The following is a 19,572-nucleotide window of genomic DNA, read 5'->3' on the forward strand; positions in this document are numbered from 1 at the left end:
TGTGTGTGAGAGAGTGTGTGTGTGTGTGTGTGTGTGTGTGTGTGTGTGTGTGTGTGTTTGTTCTTCTGAGAGAATATAATAGGAAACAAGGTGATTCATTGTGCTGAAGCACACCGGGAAAGAAAAGAGCAGCATTGAAGTGTGCATGTACGTATGAGAACCATAACTTTTATCAGTGATTCCAATCATGAATACTCTTCATTACTTAAGGAATATGGAGCCAGTCACACTTCACTTGTTTTTATCTTGAAGCAAATACCCTCTCTTCTATTACCATATCTCACTTGCTGGGACAGTTATCTGGATGCAGACACGTTGCCTATAGAAGGCATTCTGGCTGGAGGATTTATTATGAAATATTTTGCGGGAACCACACAAAGCCGCAGTTGAATTTCCTGACAAATTCAATAAAGCTTTCCAGGCACCCCAAAAAGATCCTAATGAGTAAAATAAGAATTATAGTTTTAATTACCTCTGTTTTCAGACTAATTGTTTTTCTCTGGGGGCTTTGCTTGCTAATTATAGAGTCCACCAAAGGAGGGGGGGCAAAAATAATTATTTCCTTGATTGAGGTCAAAACCCTTGCATTTAATCCTGAGGTCTATCTCAAGCTCCCCTCACACAAAGAGTAAACATCCTCTCAGCATCCCGTTCTCAATTTCACAGTGGCCTCTCTTTTACAAATGATTATCTTCTTCCAGAGTAAGCCAGTCTGCCATCATCGTTATGTTTTTACTGTGTAAACCCAATGTCCTTACATTCAAACACATGTTTCACACTGCATGCTATTCATATACAGGGTTTATGAGATCTAAAGTCCCATTTTTGCTTTCAGGCAACCTCTTTGTAACTGCTGCTGGCGCCAAAAGGAGAATATCTTGAGGAACTCATGCAATTGCCATATAAGATCAATGTATATAGTTCACAGAAAAACTGCTATATATCTCACTGAATGATTATGTTCTGAAATAAAACTTTTCATAGCTTTTGGCGGTTGACACTGCAGATTTTCTGAGCAGAGTAATTCTTCTTCCATGCAAAATGGTAGCTTTTGGAATAGAAATGTAATTCTTTTCCAGGCAAAATTCATTTCCACCCTGCTGTTAATAACAATCAGTTGTGTCTTGGCAGGTGAAAGCCCAGGGCAGCCATAAACCACAGCAGAGATACCCCCCCCAAACACACACACGCACACGGACACACGTATCTCAGTTTCACATCATTGGGTTTCATTGTAGAGGAGGACGGTAAAACACTTCAGCTGGATGAGATGGAGAGGAGACGAGGAGTTTGACTTGAACTGAACAGCAGACGCAAGCCAAACAGCAGTGAGGTTTGTTTGCAGCCGTCTGTTAGCTCTATAAACTATTCTGGCAGAAGGCCCATTGAGTGATTTGCAAGCATTTTTAATCACTACGAACATTTAAGGCTGTAAAAAAAATCTTTCCTAGTTAGAAAATAAAAGTATAAGTAGTTGTCTAAGGCACTGCCTTAGACAACTACTTATACTTTATACTTTATACTTTATACTTTATACTACTTATACGTCACCAGTAAAAGCAGAACGTACTGAAATGCACATTTAGGGACTTAGTCCTCACATTTTTTATCATCTTGAGCTAGATAACACTGTTTATACTGATTGTTAACTAAAGTTTTGCTTTTATATGGAGGAATAGAGAATATATAGATCCTATAGAGTTATTTTTTCCAGATTTTGAAAATGCTGCATTAAAAACATTTAGCAAAAACAGTAAATAATATAAGGTATCTTTCTTTTCAAAGCATTTTAACATTCTCAACTTTGTAGTAGAGGGGTTGATTGAAATGCATTATGAATTATTTACAGTGTTTGTTGAAAATCAATACATTTCCATTATATCACATCAGAATTAATTCACTGTCTTTGAATGGTTCAGTGTGATAGTCTCTATAGCTTTCAGGATTGTGACATGGCTGTTTTCAAACCAATTACACATTTCAATAGAAGGTTATTTGTGTTTCTAATCCTCATGGAGAATTACTGAATGGTGAAACCTTCAGTTTTAGACAACACTTTTTTGAAATATGTTTGTAATATTGGAACTGTTTGGGCTTTTTTTAAAAAAAATTAAAGAATAACTTATATTTTCAAATTGGCCAACCAAAATTTTGAGTCCAAATATCGTTTCCCATGATTTTCCGGCCCCATCAAAAAACCTCAGTACCAAAGCTGGATGTACAATGTTTTTATGTGAAGCTAAGCGTGACCTTCTCTGTCATCAAGGTAGTCGCTGCCTCTTGCCATCAGGGGAAACATTTATGTACACTGGACCAACGGTGGCTAACAGCGATATCAATGACAGACAGGCTTTGCAGCGACTGCTTGTTCTTCTGGGCTCCTTATCTCAGCCACACCGGGGGCTCTGTCTATGTACCCAATTCATCCATCACTATCAGGCCTCACACAGGTTCAGAGCTAGTATTCACACTTTCACAGGGAGCTAAAGCTAACCTCGGCTCATGATGAGCAGGGACCTGAACCCCAAGTGTAAACTTCAAGACCAAAAAAGTAGGTTTTTGTTCCAGCTTTCGTTGTTATCAGCAATATAGTCTTTATTTTTTCATTCACAACAACTGACTGTTAATTCTGCAACCTGTTCATCCTTGGCCTTTACCCAGGGACTACAGATGTAAATGAGCTTTTTTCTGTGGCTGGTACACTGAATCTACTATGCATTGTCTCTTGTCCTTATTGTAAAATAAACCCCCATTGTAAATTAACCTCCAACTGTCTTATTATGTAGTGAAATATTTCACCATCTACAGTACAATGATACCTGACCTTTTCTCTGGCGACACCATGAGATTAACGTTAAATAGTTTTGGGTCAAATCTCTCAAAAGCTGTTGGATAGAATGCATTTCATTTTGAATTGTATTCTATTGTTTCAATGCTACCCCACCTGTCCCCATTGTTTCAGCTCTTGCATGAAACTATAGGCTGTTTTGCTCCATTGTTCTTCCTCTGGTTGACTTGATCAACATCTCAACAGAACACCAAACAGCCCTCAGGACTTGGTCTTGTTTTTATACCTGAATCTCCTGCGTGACTCTTACTAAGTTCCTGTCTGGAGTTCCAGACTGGCTGCGTGCTCTGTCCATTGACTGGCCTGCTCTACATTGTTCTTTATGTCATTCACAAGGAGAATATAGTCTCTTATTCGGGTGTGCCATCAGTGCTAACAAGAAAGGCTTGTTGTTTTACACTTTGCCAGCACAAACGACCTTACCACCCGGTGTTCATCTCATTGGCATTGCTTTTTCACTTGTCCTCAACTTGCATTTCTGGAGTAAACATCTGATTCCAAGTGTCTTTCTTCCCCTTAACCTTGGCAGCAGGATGCTGTTGAGGTTGTGGGATTTATGGACACCTTAGACACAGGGCTTCTGAATCAATCTCATGGTGGATGATCCGTATTTTTAGAGCCCCATTAGTTGGCTCAATGAAGACGAAATCGGTGGCGTAGGCAATGCCTCCTACGTCAGCGCAGGCCAGTGGAGTTTGTGCGTAACTGAATGGGGAAATCCACCCATCTCTCTCTCTCTCTCTCTCTCTCTCTCTCTCTCTCTCTCTCTCTCTCTCTCACTCTCTCTCTCTCTCCCCCTCTCTCTCTGTCTAGCTTTTCTCTATGGGGATGTGAATGGTGACATACAGGGGAGGGGAGGGGGGTGACTGGAGGGTTGAGCCAGGAGGGAAGGGGTGTGCCATTATAAGAAGCCCCAGAAGAGGCATGCACTCAGTTGTTGAAACCCTTAGCCTAAGGATACAAGCGGAGTCACCAAACTCTCCACAGAAGGAGGATTCTGAGTGAATATCTGCACGTCACAGATACAGGTAAGGAAGTGCTCGAGTGTGACCTTTCCTCGTATGAGTGCAAATCTACCTGTGCGGAGAGTCTGTGGTGTTTACGGAATAGGAGATCAGGAAAGACACTTGTTTAGTGATGTAGAAATAGTCCATTTGGAAAGGACTTGTTTTCTTTTGTATGCACATAGATCCTGTGGGGCTACTGTTGTTAAAAGACAGCCACCCATAGGATTCTCTCCCCCCCCCCCCACCTTAGGTCAATCGATTTCTGCTTTATTTTTTTGTGGCTTTGTGATTTTGGATTGTGCCCAGTGAATCTGTAAATAACCCTCCTCACCTGAAGTAATCTTTTATTTTTCCATTACTCTGTGTGTTTCCCTGTGGGTCTGAAGGTACCACAGTCACCGTCAGCATTACCCACATCGCACCTAATTACTACTTAATTAACAAGAGAGAAAGTCCCAGTTCTGCTGAGAAAGCAGTTAGTCACTCAGCTGCAGTTTTTATTGGGCTAAGACATACTTGACCTTAATCTAATACAAGAATATAATGTATAAAAACATATATATATATATTAATATAGACAATAATATAAAAATAAATGAAAATAAAACTTGGAGTTATGATTCTATAAAAGCATATATTTTCCTAAAGTCAGCTACTTCCCTAATATTTAAGCTTCTTCTGCATTAGCAGAAGTCAGTGTCCAAAATCAGCTTATTTATGGATTGCTCTTTTGTTTGATCGTGGAGTGTCGTATGTCAGGTTTAATACATCACATTAAAGCTTCAAAGCATCACTGACTAAAACTGTTTTATTCTTCTTTAAGCAACCCAAACAAGGGGGGGGGGGGGGGTTGGAGAAGGGAAGCTGCTGGATGCTGTTATTATGCTAAGCGATGATAATGACAATTTTAATGATAATGGTAATGAATGTGCATAATCTTTTCCCATTATCAGTAAAGACGATACCCGCGAACACAGGGGAGAAAATGGGTGGCTAATGTGCCATTCACAGATAAGTGACTCCACACTGGGGAAACGCTTTATGAACAATGGAATATGTGTATAGGACGGAGTCAAACACGGCATTCTGGAGAGGCATTTTTAAATAGCTAATAAATTCCAATAACAAATGCAATTCAATAATTCATTTGTGATGAATGTATAGCACATAAAAGGAAACCTTGCCTCATAGACTTTTGACAGTACCTGAAAAATCTATATTTATATAATTATCATATACAGGTAATCATGTAAAAGAAACTGTTTCTGTGTTTTTTATGAATCTAAAATAGGTTTAATCTAATCATAAATCATGTTATTGGCAAAGAATGTTATGATTTCATTTGCAATTTATTTAAGCTGTCTCATAAAAAAACTGGTTCCAGCTAAAACAGCTTTTACAATATCTGCTGCTTAAACTGACACTGAATTGCTTACAGTCTTTGTGGGATTTTGGCCTCGCCGTTATTATTAAAACAGTTTGAAGCGTTTTATTACATATACCAATAATCCCTGAGACCAGAGAATGGTTCAGTGACACCCTTCTGCACAAGTATTTTGTAGTTCACTTTTTCCAGCCTCACTGACCTCACCTTGATAAAAATAGGGAGCTTGTCTGGCTGTACTAGATTGCGTTTCCCTGGCTCCATGTCCAATGGATTTGTGCAGGTGTCAATGCAGTTTAACAGCAACCAGATCAATGATGACACCATGTCAGCTGCTTAAACACAGAATTTCAGCCACACAGTCAGCGCTGGTGCGATCTAACACCACAGGACTGAATGCATCATTAAGGCCACAATGTTGTGTTAATGTCCCTTTTTTCCAGTTGTCATTAGCTGCTTTGTTTTTAATAATCAACATTATTTTTACATTTTCAACTTTTATCTTTTTAGTTTGATTTCATTTTCTTAAAACGTTATTCTCTGTGTCTTCCAGCCATATAGAAGGATAAAAAAATATAACAAAATAACCTCAACTCCCTCTGTAACTTTAGGGAATGGCATGGGAAGAAAGTGTCACGATTTATATTAACGCGCTTCACTGCAATCTCAAACAGCGTCCACCCATCTCCCTCACATCTAATCCTGCATCACCTTCAGCCTGTGTGACAGTTTATCAGCCAAACTAAAAGCCAATGTGTCTGTGCTGCTCTGTTGTCTCTCAGTGTGCCATTAACCCATATGATCTGCGCTGTGAGAGTATTGGGGCTATTAACGCAGCTTCATGTGGGCTAAACGAGATGATTGTTGGTGTGATTTCCAATGAAGGGCGTACCTGATGTTGGGAATGATTGCACAGGAGATGTCACCCAGCTCAGCATGTCTACTCTCAGATGCAAATATGGTCCCAATTAAGAGAAACCCTGCGAGTACAATTGATGGAAACAGTACTAATGATATGCTCAATTGATCTGATATGATGTTGCTTCAAAAGAACCTTAATATAAAGAGCATCATATTTCTGCTTAATTTTATGCTAAATGCATAAACTGCGTGGGATATGAAGGGGAAGAAAGTGCTGCAGTTTATCTTATATCCACTCAGTGTGTGTGTTCTGCAGTCTGTGTAAAATAACATTTTCCTAAAGAATTAAAGCAATGCAAGATAAAGGCACATCGATATCTAGCCGCAGGAATTGAGAATCTTATAGCAGATAAAACATACAGTGGTTAAGACAAACAGAGTTCAAATCAAAGACAAAAAGATTAGATAAAAAGCATCTTTTTTTGCATGTAATCGCATGTCATCACACTCTTCTTTGTGTGCTTGAATTTCACTGCACATACAGCATCATCATGACCTCAACACCTTTTACTCTTGACCCTTTATGATTCTCCTAATCCATTGATTCTGCTTCTGTGTGGCAATTACTTGCGTTGAATGCGGCAGCAGGGCAGGTAATAGGTACAATCATGAAATCTGGTGCTGCTGTGGCAGACGCTTCTAAAACGGATTAAGCGCGTTCTCTCAGGTTAGTCATTTCAGGATCCTTCCTGCGAGGAAGGGCTTTACTGTAAGTGCACCTCCTGCCCCTGGTCATATAAACTCTCCACTGAGTCACACACAGTTCATCTGTGGCTGCACAGGCTGAGTTTACATTGCTGTGTGCGAGATGATCCTGCACCTATGTGTGTCGAAATCCTCCATAAACTGAAGGTTTTTCGGGTTGGCTACTTGTTATCTGTGTTTTGACAGGACAAACAGTCGTTGTTTGGTGTTGATGTGAGTGCTATTGCATGATTCTTGTGGTTTTCTTTGTGAATTTGGATGTGGACCAAGGCAGTTGAATAAAAAGTTTTAAAAAAAGTAAGTAGTTTTGATAATTGATTTATCATTCAAGGAATTTCTCCAGGTAAACACTAAACATTTCCTGGACTAAGCTTTTAAAATATCTTTTTTCCTATTTTGTACTCCCTCTACTTTCAGAGGCAAAGGATTGCATTACAGTTGGGATAGTTTCCCTATGTGCAGTCTAATTGCAGGAAATCCATGACCTATCAGAGGTACAGCTTCTTATGTCAAGAATCCGATTTGATGAGTCGCTACATGATGACCACTAATATGTAACGAGGAACCTGATTTAGATAAGCAAATGTTTTAAAATACATATGTATGAATCAATTCATCATGACTTGGTTGAAGTTAACATTTCCTTGCAACTTTGATTCTAGTAATAATTGCACTGATAAAATTGGATGTGAAAGTAGTTTAAATTCTTCTTTCTGTGTACTTTTGTAAGCCAAATGTCAATTTATGGAACAGGGATCCATCTGTCCTCCCCCCTTGGATTTTCTAAACCACTAATTCTGCTGAGGGATGCAGGAAGCTGGAGTGAGCATGCACTGTGTAAGAGACAGAGATAACCAAGAATAACCAATTATTTGACTGCACAACGGTTCCTAAAGAAAATGAGCGTGACAGGCCCAAAGAATTGGGAAAGACATAGTACCGCAAATACCAAATGTTATGTATTGCAGATAAAACTGCAGAACAGACAGCAGCATACTAGCCTGGCTGTCTAGTCTAATAAACATGTTTCCTTAATGTGACTGAAAACTGAAATTATATATTTTTTAAAGAAAATCTTATCAGAAGTCATTAAAAGCACATCGATTTCTTCTTCATACAGCTTTCACAGGTGAATGGGCAATATTGAGCCTTCCATTTTTTCCCAAATGTACTTTAATTGTTCAGTTCACCCAATTATAGAAAAAACTACTTTCTCGTCTCTAGTCTTTAGTGGTTTCTGTACCTGGACAAACAAAAGCAAAATGATTGCAGATCATGATTGCTAGATACCAGAAAACATAAGATATAAAACACTTTCCATCCACACACAGAAACCAGACTTTATTGGCCCATTAGCTCAGATCAACGCATTTCCAACAAGCGATTACAGAGTGTAAGGTGATAAAACACTGAATCTCCTCAGGTTATAAAGAAATAATCGAGTACCCTTAATGGCCCATGAGATGTAATAGGTAAAAGAGGAATTTTAATCATTTTCCCTTCTAGAAATTGACCACAGTTTTATGCCAGATGTCTTTGGTGGCTCCTGGCTCCACATTGGTCTTAATGAAGTGGACTTACGATTTTCTCCCCACTGGGAAAGTCTGGAATCCTCTGCAATATGTCATTAAAGATAAACGATCTCAGCCGTAGTCCGCAGATGTGGAAGAGGAGAAGGAGAAACATTAAGAGACGAGTGGAGGAAGAAAGAGAGTTTTGAGACTAGAACAGAGCAACAAGAATGGGGTAAGTGGATGCAAAAGAGGAAGAGAGAAGAAAACCGAGAGAAGAACAGAGAGCGAGACCCCTAGGTTATCTATGCATTAGCAGACTCCTTTGTGCTTTTCAGCATCATGCAGGCGGCTAATGGATGAGGCAGAGTGAGGCTTTGTCAGAGACTAGCGTAGAGGTTTTCTTCTCCACCACTCACACTCATGACACATTGGCCCACTGTCCACCCTTCATTAATGCCACTAATGCTAATTTATCCCACTGTTAGCTTTATTAATCCACTGAACCTATTAAGCCCCTTTGCAACTTGGTACGTGGTGCCCAGGCTGCTAAAACCCATTCACTTCACTGGCCTTCTCTGGAAAACAAAAAAGTCCTTTTTATGAACTGTACAAAAAGTTTCAGGTTTGGGAGGGGGATTTACCTAATATTTTGTTTTATTCAAAAACAAGGCCCTCACATGTTTTTTTACTTCAACAATATTATATTTATTTTCACACATAAAAAGCTGCAAATATACAACCCTATACAAGTTTAACCCTTAGATATCAAACAATGAAAGGCTGCACCAACACAAAAATGAAGACAGTATTAATAGTAAAAACAAACAGAACTAATCAAGTTCTTTCTGTTGCTCCAAGAACTAATTCAAGTTTTGTAGATCAGTTTTAGTCTCCACATAATACAGTTTTTTTTAATCTTTTGAAGGTGTCATTGATTTTAATAGGGTGTTCCCTTGTGTTATTTATATTTTTGTACATCCTCCTCTGCCCATCCTCAGGTGGCCCTGCTTGTTATGTATTTACACTCTGAGAAGAAAGGTGCTTAGAAAACAAATATGACCAGTGGTCCGTTTATGAATGCGCCGATTGCTTCCTGTTTGATTCAAAGTGAAAAACATTTTCTATTGGAAACATGTAACATTTTCAGGGTTTTAGTTAATGGAAGTATATTTGTTCTGGAAAGAAGCAGAGGTGGGTAAAAGCATTCACTTTTGTAAGATGGAAAGACTCATCTAAAAGTAGAAGCCTTTCACTATAGTCCTTGTTCTTTTTGCTTTCATGCCTGGGTTCAGTTAAAGGACAAGGTTGTTCATATTTGTGAATAATGAAGATCTGTTTTTGAATGCAGCTTTTCCTGTAATGAATTCCCCAGGCCCCTGGCCAGATCATGTTGTCTTGGTGCCATAGAGGGAAGCCTGATGTGCTGGGGCGTCCCTCCTCAGCGATCACCATTTCATTGTACTGTACATCATATATCAGTTTAGTCAACTGCCCTCTCTGTCACATAGGTTATGCAAACGATATAAAATGTTAATGAGAGCTGAAATATTATGCAAATTACAGGCAATGGTGGCTAAAATGGACCAATGGCAATACCAATATGCAAGACCTGAATTATTACAAAATAGAGCAGAGAGAGTATTGTGAAAGTTCATGGCTCAAAGTGTCACACAGATTCAATTAAGTAGTTAGTGAGGAATGGAAATGGGAGTCTTTCTGACCTTTGGTTGTCAGTGGCTTCTAGGCATGGTGACAACCTGCATAGCTATGCATGCCAAGGAAAGTGGGACAATCAAGAATAGTGGTGCATTAAAAAAAATTTTCCTTTATAGATTACTGATAACCTGCTTCATCTAATATTGTCCTCAATAGGATTTGTCCTGTTGTACATCATGTTTCTACACAATGTCTGTGTCATCCAGGTGAAGTTATCTAGAGGTTGAGTCGTGGCAACTGGACTAGAGCCTATTCAGACCAGGTGTGAAGAGAAACCAACTCAGGAGTGTGGGTCTAACAACGCTCACCTGATTTACATAGTTCTTTTTCTCCATTTTGTGTCATGTTAAAAAAAAAAACAGGTTTCTTGTAATAAACAGCAATGAAGAAAAAGTGCACCAGAGTGCAGACACAACAGACAGACAATTTATTTACTGTCCAAGGAAGCAAGGCTTACTCTTGGAGAAGTCCAAACAAAGAATATATAGGCATACAGTCTAACTCCAGGGTCCATAATCAAGTGGGAACAGATAAGTACACTGACCAAAATTATGAACGCAACACTTTTGTTGCATCCACCTCACAGGTGTGGCATATGCTGGTGCATCTTGCATCATATGCAGATTATTGCTCAGGTGTGCCTTAGGCTGGCCACTATAAAGGCCACTCTAAAATGTGCAGTTTTACTGTATTAGAGGGGTCTGGGTTATCTCGGCAAAGGAGAAGCGCTCACTAACACAGATTTTGACAGATTTGTGAACAATATTTGAGAGAAATAGGTCTTTTGTGTACATAGACAAAGTCTTAGATCTTTGAGTTCAGCTCATGAAAAATGGGGGTAAAAACAAGAGTGTTGCATTTCTAACTTTGGTCAGTGTAAATCTAAAACAGGCCAACACAGAGGAAACATGGACAGTGAGATCTGGCTAGAACAATGTGCAAGACAACAGTGTAAGCAGAGTGTCTGTACATGATACCTAAGCTCTCCCTTATTCATTTTCCAACAAACTATTTTAATCTCTGGGGAAAAAGGAAGGTACTTTACAGTTAGCTAAACTTTTTGCCTCTGGATATCCATTTGATTCGACTGAATCTGTATGGTTATTTTATGGAAACCTCTCATATGCATTGCATCATTTGACAGTCCTGATGGCAGCTACAGACATCAGAAATAACAAACACCTGCAAGTGACCATCCTATGGGCATGTACTGGCAACAAAACACGCATTCTACTACATAAAATGGGTTGCACTCTAAAAAAAACTGGTCAACGTATTAAAGCCAGCATTGTTAATGGGGGCAATTGCTGGACAATATAGGTATAAGGGTGGAGTGCTGTGCTTTGTAGGGACTAGAGGTGTGAATGTGACTGTGCATGAGAGTGTGTGAATGTAGTAATAAACATCAAGTAAGTGGCGTCATCTCCAACCTGTCCTGTCTCAGTGAGTTGACCAATACAAATCATTACAACCACCTCATTTATATATGTGTTACAAACATCTCAAGGGTGTAGACTGAGTACATTGTAGGCCATTAACTCCTAATATCCTTGTCAATTGTACCTCTCTAACAATAATGGCTTTCATTCAAAGAGGCAATGTCAGCATGTCGGCGATGGCTTGGTAACTAATTCCCTCAGTATTTAGAAAGCTATAAATAACTCTCTAGCCACTTCATCAAAAGCCGGATGCAGATAGATGCATCTTTGTCCAGCACTAAATAAAAGAAAAATGAATGAATAAACAGAACTTATCATGGGTATTTGAGAGAAATCTTTTGAAATTTTACTGGATAAATTGAACTGAATATATGCATAGAACAGGATACAGCCTGGTTGAAATTTCTGTTTGATAACTGATGTATCCATGTTTCTCCACAATTTGAGCTAAATCTAATATAACTAAATAACTAAATATAATTTGTGGGTGAATGGTTGTTGCTGTTCATCGCAGTGATGGTGTGTGGAAACTGTCTGGTGCGTATAGTAATATTGGAAAATACTGATAAATAGTTTTGGAAATAAAAGTTTAAGGCTTTCAAAGCTTGACTAAGATATCTGTCTTTGAGATAGTCACAATATGCTGTACATCAGATGGTCTGACACTTTCCCTGTGTTATTTAGCTAAAAGCCTAAATCACAGTATTCTAATATGATCATCTGAATGTGTGAAAACGAAAAAAAATGGAAGTCTATTGTGCAATTATAAATCTCTGAAAACATTAAGAGGACAGACACATTACACAACGCTGTTCATTAAGAATGATGTGGACAAAGAGCTCTGAGTAGCTCCAAATGCCAGTTCATATTTAATACACTCTGAAAGAATTGTACTAATGTGTAAAAGCCACATTTTTGAAGCATACTGGAGCTTCTGCCAGGCCTATGCCATCACTCACGCTGTGCTGGTTTACTCATTTGTTCATTTTACTTAGTGAGGGCCACTTGAGAGAGAACATAATATCAAATGGGCTTAGTCAGTAGGCTAGCAAAGGATCATTGCACAAAACATCTCAGCAAGGCAAACAAAGAAGTCGCTCTAATGATTTCTCAAAAATCCATTTATATATTTCTAAATGGAACCAAAGTCACACATGACCTGGCTCATGTGGTATTGACTACAAGTGGAAATGGTCACGATGTGCTAGTTTTTACGTATTTAGTTATTTTTGCCTTCAGTGCACCCAGTAATTATGACACCCACGGTGTTTATTCTCAAAGAGTTTCAATCACTTTTGTATGTACTGTGGGATTATTGTGTTGTCACCGTGTAGCTGTGACTTCTGCCACTCATCTCTGTCTTCATTAAACCTGTGAAAACAAAACATCTGAGCAAATGCAGCTCAGGCACTAAAAACGTTTTTTCATCACACTGGATACAGCAGCACTGTAATATGTAGATTTTATTTAAAAACCACATACCTTAGTCTTTTAGCCAACTGTCTTTTATCTACGATATATTCATTATTTAGCTTTGATATTAAAAAAATACAGGTGATGTGATTTTATTATTATTTAAGCTATTTTTTTATACTGGTAATGCTTTGTTATTGTGATTCAGAACTGTCACTCCTCAAATCCTATTGCCTCTTAGGTTAGTGTGAGCAGTGTCAACCAGCAGGCACCTTTCTGATAATAAATTTACAAACTGAGAACAAGACAGTTTTCTCAGTAGCTGGTTGCAATTTAAACAGTGAAATCATAGTGAATGAATGATCTTTGTCTGATCGAGCTGTAACTTGCAATAGCAACTGTTGCTATAGGAAGTCTGTCATATCAACCTAAACAATGTCATATTATATTTCAAACTTGTTTTAAATAAGTAAGTCAGGTGGTTTAGGATAAATTCATATTTGTTCATATAAAGGCACAATCAGGCTCTCATAATTTAATGAGTGCAACAAAATGAGCAGAAGTACTGTACAAAGCTCAGTCTTTTCCATGGTTTTGTTCGGTAAATGAACCTGCAGAAGCCACAGCAAATGTTTGAGGCAGCAGTGTATGAGCAGAAGCAATTTATAATGTTCTGTGTGGCTCTTTTTTCTTTGTTATCTCCCTGTTATTGGATTTTATAGTGTTGGGTGATAGGATAGATGGGGGTCAGGGAGTCGAGGTCAAGCAGCAAAGACTGTGCACCTGGTTCACAAATTTGTGGCTAGATCCAGAGACACCAGAAAGGTATTCTTCCCTTCAGCTACTGTCCTTTAGCTCACACATACATCTTTTGCCAAATTCTTATAATGGCAGTTGTTAAAATCTAACTATTTGTTCACCTCAACTACGTTATTGTGGTTAGTTTTGTGGCAGCAAGAATCCACAGTTTCTAGTGGATTGTTGCTGCCACAGGGTATAGCCCACATAAAGCTATGCTCTGCAACCACAGATAACATTCCAACCTTGCTCTATGCTTTCCTCTATGCTCTATGCTTCCTGCCCACCGGAAAATACCCATTTTCTCATTTATTGCCTCAGGTTGTGCTCTCTCTCTATCCCGCCCACATTATCCATTTCCTGGTGTTGGCTGAACACTTTTCCACCACCAACGCTTTGACTGACCTTCCAAATCCAGCTAATGATTTTTATTATTTAGTGTTAATACAATATCCCTGTCACTCTGTCTGCTTTCTCCCTGCAGACTGGACCCAGACCACACAGGCTTTTTCTCCCAGATTCTCCCACTTAGGACTCCCACCTTCTGCGAGTTAGGCTCCTGTTGGTCCCTGTCTGTCTGGGTGCGCTGAGCGATGAAGATCCCTCTGTGGTGCCTGGTGGTGCTGCTGGCATGTCTCTTCACCCCTGGATGTAGTGACTGCCAGGGCGAATGTGTGGCCTGCAGTCTGCTCCTGCAGCAGCAGCAGCTGCAGCAACCCTTCAACACTATGGTGAGTGTGTGTGTGTGTGTGTGTATGTGTTTGTGAATGTCTGGGTAAGTTATTTTCAATCTCAATGAGTGCATCTACATAATGCGTTGATGGTAGATGATACAGGTTGCTGGTAGTGTGTGCACGTCTGTCTGTGTACATAGGGGATCAATATGGGTGTGAGGAGTGGTGTGCCTCACAAATATATACACTGTTTTCAGTTTTAATTTCATGTTTCACAGTTCAAACATGGGAAGCGAGAAAAAAACAAGACAAATGAAATAAATAAAAAGAAAAGACATTGCTAATAAAAATGAACATTACACAATTTTACCTTAAAGCCGCATGAAGACATAGCCAACAGTTTGTGGGGTATGTTCACAGGCTGTAGCTGCTTGTTGCTGGCTATAGTGGAATTACAGAAATAAATGTTTTTCTACAGATATATAACTATAATAACTAAAAGAATGACCCTTCTCAAACAGTTACACCTGTTGCAATGTGAGGGGAAAGTTTTGCTTTTTTTTTAAAACAAGCTTGTTCTGATTAATGTTAACTATCTCCTTTTGGGGCAGGATATGTATGTACGTAAGTAAATCTACAGAGTACTTGTGCAATGCTTCGTGACCAACATGAGATACCTCTGCAGCCTCTACGCTGAGAGAACGCGGCTGCTCTCCGAACTTTAACCGGAACTTCAGCATAAAACACAATCTCATTTCCAAACAGTCCAAGACACATCGTGGGTAAAAATATTCTCTGGGTGTCCATGAATAGCTGCAGGATGGCTAATTTAGCTGATAATGATGCGGAGAAAGACAGCTGGGACCTTTTTGGAAGTTGTAATGGAACTATGTAATTGACTGCTGCTCAGTATCATCAGGCTGGGCTTACATCGGTGACTGACACTTTTTATCAGCTCCTCATTGTGTTAGCCGCCTTCCCATTGAGCCACAGATGGAATCCACTGAGCAATTCCATTGTTTCCCACTCCAGACTGAAAGAGTGTGTGAGGGCGCCGGTGTTTGTTATACTGACAGGACCCATTTACTTATTCATGCACACACCTACACAGTAGTGGATGATTCCATATGTGCACACAAATACACAAACATAAAGCATCATGCCTTCCTCTGACCATGTTCGTTACATAATGCTATTCCTAAAGGTAAGTGGCAGCTTTTGTTGTCATTTGTGCTAATTATCTGTACTGTGGCTGTTATTTACTTAGTTCTAAGCAGTTCCTGTGTGTTGTTTTTTTTTGGAGTACTCCGGTTCTGTGTTGGTTGTCCATGTCTGTGAACAACACTTTTGCCTTGATGTTGTTGTACAATGCACTGTATGACTTGCTCATACAGTGAACAAGTTGTTTGATTTACATACCCCAGATCGCCGAGATAAGTTTGGTAAACTATGGCAGCCCAGCTGTTCAGAGGTGAGAAAGGAGCCTGAGCGTTAGCTGCTTTCTGCAACTTCTTTTTTTCAGTTGCCACACAACTATTTTTGTCACGTCTGATGTGAACAACTGAGTGCAAGAACAATTTTTTTTTTCTATCTGAAAGTATACACCTACTCATATTTAAATGACTATGACATTTCCTTGAGCTTTTCATTCCGTCTTCCAGTGTCTTCTGATTTGTGATGAGTTTCGACAGCAATTCGCCACAGTGGTGAGTTGGGATCCAAAGGTGCCCCTTACCTCACCTGATCTGTCCACACCCTAGATACGCCTCTGTGTAGTAAAGTAAAAGTGAGGACCTTTCTTCACCCTAAGCTAACAACCTAATTCAAACCTTAATAATGTGTTTAAGGACCAATCCTGAACTATCTCCTCTATAAAAACAAAGACTTTGACACAGACTCACTCTAGAGGATTCCTACAACCTTTTTGTGTATACACACACACACACACACACACATCTCATCTAACTCATAAACCCCCTTTAGATTGCTCCATTGATCCGACGTGGAGAATACCCTGGTGTTCTCATTTCATTTACAATGGATAATTAATTTCCGTTGATAGATTCACAGCGGAACTCCCTCTTCTCTCATCCCTTTGACGTGAGCCAGTTTTTCGATAACAGTGCAATTTATCTCGTTTGACCAAGATTTGATGAGCAAATGGGATTTGCTCCTTATCTCCAAGTGAAATTTAACTCAGAGGAGAGACAGGAGGGATGCACAGCTGGATGCGTAAATGTCTATGCTGTGGCAGTTGTAGTCATTTTTCAGATATATTTACTCTGTTGGAGGAAAAATGAATGCACTGTAGTTTTATACATGTAATACCTGAAAAGCAAATTGCCTTTAATCTGCTGACTTGCTCAAAATAAGATACAATTTATGATTTATACACTAAAATCCCAATCCATGACCAAACATGATGAAAAATATTTTCTCCGATGAAAAAAATGTATTATTATTATTATTATTATTGATTAAAATAATTATAATTAAAAAACTTACTTAACGTGCTTTATATTCTTACATACCCTTACCTTCATACTGGTAAAGTTGTGGTACCACCATAAGAGTTCAGGCATGAAGCCAAACTGTCAGACGTGATGATAACAAGACCGGAAAGTCATTAAAACTTTACAGTCGGTCAGCACAGACAAAGTTAATTCCATATAACAGGTTCAATTCCAAAACACTGTATATGCATATATCATTTTAAAAGGGAAAACATTATTACCTGAAGTTGAAGGACCATTTAGAAAAAAAAAAAAAAATTACTTTTTCAGCAACATGGCCTAATTTACCTGCTCCCTCTGTACTTTCTTCCAATTTTGTGCTGTCAATCATTTTGCAGAAAGTGTATGTCACATTCATCAAATGATGGACATCTCATATTGGCACATAACTTTCCATATATGCTGAACACAGGAGGAATAAGGCTCATTAACTTCCATGATACGCATGACTGCTTTCTCAGACTGGGTCAGTCCACTGAGCAAAGTCGTAACAAGTGTGACTGCATTACTTGTACAGTATGAGTTGCTGACCAAGGTCAAGTTATTAATAAACAACTAGTCAAGTTCATGTTAATAGATCCTTACATCTGGAACTAGTCTGCGACTTTTATGGTTCTATAACTTTACTTCATTAAGTCAAGTTCTTCAAGAGTCTTTACCTTTATACTCACTGATACACAGACGTGCACACATGGAGTATTAGTCTCTTAAAACATGCAATAGTAAGAAGAGCAATGGGTCAGATAGTTGTTTGTACTGTAAAAGGAGTTGCTTACAGTTATTATCAACCAGCGCTCCAGTTCCCCCAGCTCTGTTTAGGATTTTAGCATCTTTTAGCTTGTTTTGTTTGTTTTGGCTGCAAACTGTAACTGTTATCATGAGTTTTTGATGCTTACATCTGAAAAAGATTCATCAGTTCTAATGAGCAACTGACCGATCACATGCTGGACTGGGCGATAATGAACTGTTTAGCCATGTCCTTTGAATTTGTCTTGTATACAGTATAATTATCAGTAGGGATGTTTCAGTTTCCAATCCAAAACACTATATGCACTATATGCAAATGTGCAGTCCCAGGCTCTGTCAGGCTCCTACTGTTTGCTCTCTACTTTCTGTCTGATCCATTGTGTCCAGTCTCCTGGGTCACATCTCTTTTGGGGATTTCTTCATGCATTAGTGCTTTTAAGGAATCAAAAATGATAAATTATTGGCAGTTGAAGTAGCCTCAACAATCATACACTGAGTTGTTGTCATTACAACAAATCACTGTCATCACCACCATATGTTTCATCTGTAGAAATTTAACTCAAACTCAAAACTCAAGTTATCTTCTATTGTGTGGCCATATTAAGGTATTTGACATAATACCTTAATATGGAACAGGTAGCAGGTAAACCGTTGTAAATAAGATGTCAGATGAATTCTTGTGTACTATATTAACACACCTCTCATTCTTGTGCAGGTGTGTTTGTTGGAGTGTGAGGGTCATGTCTCCTCCTCACTCACATGGGAGGTATGTAAACGTGCTGTCAAAGTCTCACAGCATCCCACGTTCCCAGAAGGCGGCGCTCTTTTCAAGAGATCAGGAGAGGAGCCACAGCTGACCTCTCTCGACCTGAACTCTGACAGTGAACTGCTGCAGTCTGCAGGTGCAGAGCCCTTCCACGAGGGGGATCAGGACGAGACATCATATGAGCAGCGCAGTGTCCAGTATGACTCATCCCTGCTGGAATCCTCCGAGGAGGGGGAGGGCCTGCAGGGTCTGGATCTCAGTCTGGTGGATGAAGACAGGAATCAAAGGGAGGAGAGGAACGTGGAGAGTGACATCCAGCTAGAAGGGGATGAGGATGACAACTCAGAAGCTGTCGCCTTATCCAAGCGCTTTGGGGGCTTCCAGAGGGGGCGCCATGGATACAGGAAGCTCATTGGCTCACCCATGAGGCCACTACAAAAGCGCTACGGTGGCTTCATAGGCGTCCGGAAATCTGCCCGCAAATGGAACAGTCAGAAGCGGGTGAACCAGCTGCTCAGGCAGTACCTGGGCATGAGGAGCAGCCGCAGCGGCAGGTTCAATAATGGCCCTGTATCTCGGATTTGGAGGCAAAACAAACTGTAATGTATTTCTGTTGCTCTCACAGAATCCTGCCCCACTTACAGTACCTCAACCAATCAGTCATGTTTTCAGCAGCTCACTCCAGTCTGGATTGTGACCTCACCATCGCCATCAGAACAACAGATTCTGCCATCTCTGCACCTTTCTTTGTGTCTCCAAGTAACAAGGAATGTTTTGACCGTGATGTTTTTCTGAAGCATATTTACATGCCATTCTGTGAAATAAAAGAATTAGAGAAGTGCAATTGAATTTACGTTTGTGTGTCTGTGTAAAAAAAAAAAAAAGGGCCAAATGAGATTTATAAACCGGTTCAATGCGAAGCCTTTCACCAGAGGGTGTGACATTTCAAAATCATGTTGAATGCACTTTCATGCATGTGTGGATGGGACAAATGGCTGCAGCAGTTTTTTGCACACTGTAATTTGTCTTGTGAAGGCTATAGCTGATGACCAGCTCTCATTAAATGGATTTGTGGGTAACTGCATAGGTTTCCACTTTAAAATTTTTGATTTGGGACTAAACAAATA

At 39.5% G+C, this 19,572-nt stretch overlaps 1 protein-coding gene across 2 annotated transcripts; it reads left to right on the top strand.

The window, feature by feature from the left end:
* The first annotated feature begins 2,478 nt into the window (after positions 1-2,478).
* On the top strand, positions 2,479-19,304 carry pnocb (prepronociceptin b). 2 transcript variants are annotated; one of them, XM_026318709.1, is made up of 3 exons: positions 2,479-2,551; positions 14,230-14,476; positions 18,395-19,304. In XM_026318709.1, the coding sequence occupies exons 2-3, from the start codon at positions 14,339-14,341 to the stop codon at positions 19,046-19,048; spliced, it is 792 nt and encodes a 263-aa protein (XP_026174494.1). In that variant the 5' UTR covers positions 2,479-2,551; positions 14,230-14,338; the 3' UTR covers positions 19,049-19,304. The 2 variants fall into 2 exon arrangements, with proteins under 2 accessions (XP_026174494.1, XP_026174493.1); XM_026318708.1 differs by lacking the exon at positions 2,479-2,551 and adding an exon at positions 3,792-3,876.
* The last annotated feature ends 268 nt before the right edge of the window (positions 19,305-19,572 follow it).

The sequence above is a fragment of the Mastacembelus armatus genome, chromosome 24, assembly GCF_900324485.2.
Source record: "Mastacembelus armatus chromosome 24, fMasArm1.2, whole genome shotgun sequence".
Lineage (NCBI taxonomy): Eukaryota > Metazoa > Chordata > Actinopteri > Synbranchiformes > Mastacembelidae > Mastacembelus > Mastacembelus armatus.

Excerpts from the sequence above, each read along its gene's own strand:
- pnocb (XM_026318709.1), top strand. The coding sequence starts at position 14,339 with ATGAAGATCCCTCTGTGGTGCCTGGTGGTGCTGCTGGCATGTCTCTTC. Across the intron at positions 14,477-18,394 it reads AGCAACCCTTCAACACTATG|GTGTGTTTGTTGGAGTGTGA; the intron begins GTGAGTGTGTGT and ends ATTCTTGTGCAG.